Here is a 6,683-nt window from a genome sequence, read left to right as displayed (position 1 = left end):
ATTTTGCAATAATCTTGCGCCACCCTTGCACAAAACGACGATCATTTTTCTAATTTCATAGATAACAGAAGACTGTATTTTTTCTACATAACCCCTCGCCCCCTGACTTTAAAGCTGGATCCGCCCCTCAATAAATCCCACATTTGTCGTATGCACATTGAATGGTCACTTTATTTTATCCTAAGAAAGTACCACCGTATGTGATTTAAACTCGAAAGCACTTTAAACTTGCCGAATTTTCGATGTTCGACTGACCCCAAACCATTTCTGATTTGGGCGCAAAAACACTCTATTCTTGGACAATTTTTTGAGGCATTTTCACTGAAGCTCGGTACAACAAACACATTAAACAGTGACGGATATCGAAGTTGTGCCTATTCTGGTTTGGGCGCAAAAACTCACTATACACTTGCCGAATTTTCGCTTTTTAACCCGAAATCAGTGTCGTACCCGAAGGGCTCGGCACAACAAATACATTAGACAGTGTTCGAGGCGAAGTTGAGCCTATTCTGGTTTAGGCCCAAAAAAAAAACACTCTAAACTTGCGGATTGTTCGATTTTTATCCCCCTAATCAGGGTCGTGGCCGAAATCCATTCGTCCAAGGGACATTTACAGTTCATTTGGAAGCTTTTGGAGTGTTGCAATGAAAAACATCCTTAATAACCACTAGTGCATTTACATCCCCATGTAAACGCCACGCCTAATTGCTCCATAATCCCGTCCTGAATAATTAAAAATAGAGGCTCAAATTTTAATCGCAGGTATGTTCAGTTACGCGCTAATCAACCTATTAAATATGCATCATATGTACTAGGAGGAGGAGGAGGAGGAGGAGGAGAAGAAGAACCCTGCAGGAATTTCCACTAGAACACGATGGAGGTTGAAAGTTTGCTTTTATGGCCTGCCTGACAGATTGCTTGGAACTAATGGCTTAATCTCAGTTTTTTTTTTGTCTAACTTTGTCTATATCTCTATTTTGACGTCAATGTTTGATGTGATGGAGTCTTAACCCTTACAAATGGTGTTTATAAACAGACGTCAGCGGCCCGACTTTGTCGAAGACATATTTGAGGTTTATGTTTAAAAATAAAACCCAGACATGCGGGTCGGGACAAGATGTGCCACACAAGAATCAGACACACACTCTCGGCCTTGTGTGTTTCGGCATGACATTTATAAATTTCTTCGGTTTCGGTTCGTTTTTCATGTCTTTCATGTGGAAAATTTACCTGCTTCATCTAGACTTTTGAAGCAAATTGCTTCAATTTTTTTCCTTCAAATGCAAAGTGGGAAGAGAAGCAACATTAACTAAGACTGTAAAAGTGCCATTTGAGGTGAAAGACCGAACAAGATTCGCCTCCACGTGTTGTAAATTACAGTGAGCGACTTTATACTGCCAGTACCACAATCGCGATAGAAATAACTGATTTATGACTGTGCGGCTTCAATTCGCGAGTTTTTGCAATTGCAAATTCACTTCCTTTGAACCACCGAATTAAAGTACCAACCAACCAACCAAACCACTAGAATAACTGTTCATGGCATTCGATCGAAGAACCAGAGGTTTAGACCTAAAACATCAGTTCCGCAATGGTTCAATGCGGGCCGATAAGATAATTTTTCGTTATTCAATTGTACACTTTATGACAAATGAGGATTTTATTTAACAGGCCGGTTGCAATTAACCGGCCCGTCAAAGCGCACCCAACAAACGAACAATACAATAACGCAATATGGGGCATGGTCAGGACAATTTATCTACTTCAAGTCGACTTAAGCTGAGTTTTACGATGGTTTCAAAGTGGGTCATATCTAGCTTTAAAAAGCTGAGAGTTCCAAAAGATTGACGTTTAAGTTCTGGATAAGGACCAATCTTGTGGAAAGCGGTGAAATTAAGCACATTCCCGATGTTGAAGCAAGTTTAGAAAAAGTTGAGAAATGAGGCGATTTTTGAGTCACCCTCAATAAATAGAGGCAACTGGCCAAGTTCAACTCGAATAGAACATGCCAAAACTCCAGTAATAACGACCCGACACAGACCATTCGAACGGCCGTAATAAGTGCCTATTATTGTTTGATATCAGTACATTTGTGAGTCCATCTTCGCAGTCGATTGCAATTAGTAATTATCCAAGCACAGTTACGTCCGTAATTGCTCTTAATTACCGTGTTTGCTGCAAGTTGTCCCTCTTAATGTCCGGCCTGAATAATGTTAGTTCATTGGAAGTTATGGATTCGGGGCGGAACTGTTGGGCGCTGATGTTTGCCTTTGTTGCGGTTTAATGGAAGACGTTGGCGGAAAAGTGCTGGACTTACCTTGTTCAGATCTGCTCCATTCGATGAGGGTGAGCAGGAATGGCAACGTGCGAAGCACGAATCCCATTTTGATGGACGGCCAGCCCGATGAAGCGGGCCCAACACTCAGGTGGCTACTTCATGCTGAAAACAAAGAAAATACGTTAATTTCTGCAAAATTTTTGTGCTAAACTGAAGAAAGAGAAGAATATCCAGGCAATTCAAGTGGAGGTGACACCACTCTAGAAGACCAAACCAAGAGTCAAACTTTAACTTGAAAAGCCTGCACTTTTAAAGTTTGCCTGCCTGATTTCTTTTTTGGAGACGAAAAAACGTTTTCATTAGTTTGGAAAAAAAGGAAGAACTTACAACCAACGAGTCAATAACTTAGGACAATGAAGTAAACACAAAACAGGAAAAAATTAACAGATCAGACAAATTAATCAGGGGCCAACCAATCAGAACTAAAATTTAAACTTGAAATGTCTGATTTCCTTCTTCAATGGGGAAATATAAACATTCTTCACCCAAACAACAGGTCAAAATTATGCTTCAACTCTTCACTTTCCTTTTTTTATCATTTCTTTCATTCACCGTTCAGTCATTAGTCTCCTTATAGTCGTATCGATTACTTCAGACCTAAATGACTTTACGAGTTTTTCAATTAAAAACTCGTTTTCTTGCATGAAATTAGTTTTTCTCAGAAAATGCCTTCAAATCTGATCTGACTTCATTTGATCTGAATATTTATTTCATAAAGAAATCGTCATTTTGCGATGGCGTCATCATTATGTGAAAAACCTGTTCATATGTGTGGTCGGTGCTCTGTTAATATGGAAAATCGCACGTTTAGGGAATAAATTCGCCGTATTGTAAAGGCAGGTAGAGCATTACAATTCCGAGCTCCATGTGTAAACTGAGACGGCAAAACGGTGCAATATAGAGCAGAGTTGAAAGATAAATGTTTTAATTCGTCGGTCTCAAAGCCCGATCAAATACATTACCAAAGTGTCTTTTTACAGACGCCTGGACACGTTCAATGCCATAAAATGTCTAGTGAAAAATGTTGCAACCAGATGCTCGATTTTGGTTTGTTCACTATGTAAATCCCAATTTTAACGCCGATTTCGGACTTGATTGTTCAGGGCCGCCAAAGAAAGACCATCAATTACCAAGAAACGTTCTACGGTCGTTAGAGCGTATTCAGAATCTGTAAAAAGATAAAAGTGGAAAAGGTGTTGTTAATAAAGTATTATAGAGTAAATAGAGAAAATTATAAATCAAACCAAACTGCTTTCAAAGCAACAAAAAGCTGAATTGAAAAACATTCCTAAAAATGTCTAAAGTGCCAGACAATCAAGGCAAGGAAATGGAAAAAAATTAAACGTACATAAAGCAAGATCGAAAATTAAGTTGCATAATTCTTTGTCACCGGCTTCACTGTTAGAAAACATTGAGGGATTTTTATTGGTGGCATTCTCTATAAAGCCGTATTGAGTCCTCGACGGTGTCGATCCGCGCTTTGTCTTAAATTTCTAATCCGCACCTGACCGGACATTTTTCATTCTTCACAAATCGATCGAATTAAAAAACATCGAGTCAGAAATGGATTTTCGCATTTTTTCACAACTTCGGGACAATCGCGTTTGTACGGTGGATCGAAAAACAAAACCGGCTCCCCGACTCGACAAAAGAAAAGAGCGGACATTGCAATAAAGAGCCGAGTTCCAGGCTGAATTAAAAGGGTGTTGTTTGCCCGGATGTCGAGAGTTAACTAACTGGGACGTTTTTGCCGCTTTTTTCACTAGGAGAAAAGCGGATTGACCTTTCCTTCCATCCTTAACAGTTAGTTTTGCTTTTATAGTGCGCCATTCACACTGATATCGCGATTGTCTGGATTCTGGGTCAACAATCATTAGCCAAATAAAACGTTCTGAACAGTTCATGGGCCTGACGAAAACCCTTAAAAAGCCTTTATTATTTTCAGCTGGAAATGTTTAAACCCGCCACGGTAACGAACGATAGAGTGCCCCCGAAAAATTTAATCTTTTGTCTACAAGCGAATCGTTTCCCTATGCGACGCCATCATAAAAATGCAATGAGAATGCTTTTCCGGTATTTTTTTCGTCGTTTTGAGGCAGGTCGTCGCTTTTGCCATACAAAGACGCCGAGCGTCGAATTTTCAAGTACACTAGACCGCGTTTTTCAGTTCGCCATGATAATGATTATTAAAAAGCCGCTTGCTTTGCATAACTTGCTCCTTCATAGCACAGGTCAAATACATTTCGAGAGCATGTAAAACAGACAAAAAAAATCGCGGCTTACATCAGGCTTTGGCTCTATGATATTATCTATATCTCCCTGATTGAAGGTACTTCAGATGTTGAGTAAAAATTGCTTGGTAACTACTAAGCATGGTTTTTGGATGCAATCAGTAAGATGATTTTCTGCGTTTTCAACACGCTTTTTCACTTAACACAAAAACGAGTAACTGTTGTTTTATAGTTACTTATTTTACATTCATCAAAAATAAATAATTTAAATATTCCAGCTGTAAAACAGGCTTTGCTTTCTTTGAGAAGCCACAAAAACCTGCGACAAATAAATTCTTTAACTTAAAAACAAAAATGTTGCCGTATACTTATTTGTGTTCCTCGGTCTTACAGATTTTCTTCAAAAGACGCATTTGAAAGCACAAAAGGCTACGAACGTTGGGTTTTTCGTAATACGGAACATGTACGTTGTAATCGACGAAATGTGAGTGCTTCTATCTTTTCACGTCGATTTTTTCGGAAATTTCAAAATTCACGCACATTTTGGGTGCCTCTCGAACGCGAAACCGGAGATTCTCAAAATCTAAGGAAATTTTTGAAATTTCCCAAAAATTCGAGACAAAAAAATATAAATCCGTAATCTTACTGATTACATCATTTTTAAAGATTAAAAAAAACATCGCAATTTTAAATCGACTTTCTGGTCTGACATTGTTGCTTTAGCTTGCTAATTTCAAGATACACAAATCACGAAATGTACAGTACATTTGAGTAAATGCGGCTCTTTAGACTGATTCACATCGATTGTATCAAAAATTTAACAAACATTTACAGCTTTAAGTAACCGCAAAAAATCGTGTAAAAAATCGCGTAAATACAAAAAGCCAGTTTTTTTGTACGCAAATCTGGCTGTTTAAACTACTTACCGTTGATTTTTTGTTGATTTCAGAATTTTGCAATTATTTAAAGTGTCTCCTGTCTGTCAGCAGCATTTGCTTTAAAGCTCAGTTTCTACAAAGTGCCAACATCCAGAGAATTTCACTTTTATTTAATTTTTTTAAGGAAACTTCACGGTGTATTTAGATCAATTTTTCAAACATGTTAAGAAATGTTGACAAATTTTTCTAAGCTTTAGGGCGTGCTACTTCCGAAACCCAAACGTCCACAGAAGTTCGCATTTCTTTACTTAATACAAAAATGTTGGCTGCTTAACACAGTATAATATATATAGTTCATCAAGTAGAGCAAATATTGATGTTGACATCATTCAGTCGATTTTTTTTAGAAATTTTTATGAGAGCTTGTTCTCCAAGCTCGCTCATTCCAAGGCACAAAACCCCACAAAATCTTTACTCACGTAATCACAAAAAAATAATCTACAATTGAGCAAACGTGCTCGTTTGAAACTGTCTGCGGTTTGCAAACTTTGCTTCAAAGCACAAAAACCCACAGAATATTTCTCTTCCTTCTGTTCAAAACAAAAACTTTACGCTGTACTTAAGCAAATATTGCGGTTTATACCGTTTTGCGTCGACTTTTCGAAAATTTCATTATTTTTTTAAATCAAAATTAATTCCTGGGTTTCAGTCATTTATTGTCTCTATTTATCAATTAAAATACGTTTCGGTGTATTTTTCCACCATCATAAGTTTTTCTAAAATAACAGATAGTTAAAAAAAAAAATTCATTAATTAAAAAAACAATCACAGTTCGTCAACAGCCTCATCATATCACACACTAAAATACATCACAATTGCAACACTTTAAAACATTCTAAAATTAATTAGGCCTGATTAGGGTGATTAGTCAGGACAATCAAATTTGGGAAGAGATTTAGAAGAAAAAGAAAAATTTAAGTATCTGAACAAAGAATTCTAGTCTCTTCCCAAATTTGATTGTCTTGACTAATCACCTGTTAGGCCTAATTAATTTTTCAATGTTTAAAAGTGTTGCAATTGTGATGTATTTTAGGTGATTTTTGTGTGATATGATGAGGCTGTTGACGAACTGTGATTTTTTTTTACTATCTGTTATTTTAGAAAAACTGATGATGGTGGAAAAATACACCGAAACGTATTTTAATTGATAAATAGAGACAATAAATGACTGAAACC

General features: G+C 37.2%; 1 protein-coding gene across 9 annotated transcripts in view; it reads right to left on the bottom strand.

Moving 5' to 3' along the window:
• LOC109543224 (ephrin type-B receptor 1-B) overlaps positions 1 to 6,683 on the bottom strand; it is a 122,153-nt gene that overhangs the window by 93,250 nt on the left and 22,220 nt on the right. For all 9 annotated transcript variants that reach the window (XM_048665513.1, XM_019912815.2, XM_019912818.2 and 6 more), the window contains exon 2: positions 2,318 to 2,440. In XM_048665513.1, the coding sequence (XP_048521470.1) occupies positions 2,318 to 2,384 (67 nt within the window). In that variant the 5' untranslated portion in view covers positions 2,385 to 2,440. The remainder of the gene's footprint in view (positions 1 to 2,317; positions 2,441 to 6,683) is intronic.

The sequence above is a fragment of the Dendroctonus ponderosae genome, unplaced genomic scaffold, assembly GCF_020466585.1.
Source record: "Dendroctonus ponderosae isolate FM_Combo_2020 unplaced genomic scaffold, Dpon_F_20191213v2 Dpon_F_20191213_4, whole genome shotgun sequence".
In the NCBI taxonomy this organism is placed as follows: Eukaryota; Metazoa; Arthropoda; class Insecta; order Coleoptera; family Curculionidae; genus Dendroctonus; species Dendroctonus ponderosae.
The sequence above is the reverse complement of the archived record's forward strand: the minus strand, read 5'-3'. Positions and strand labels throughout refer to the sequence as shown.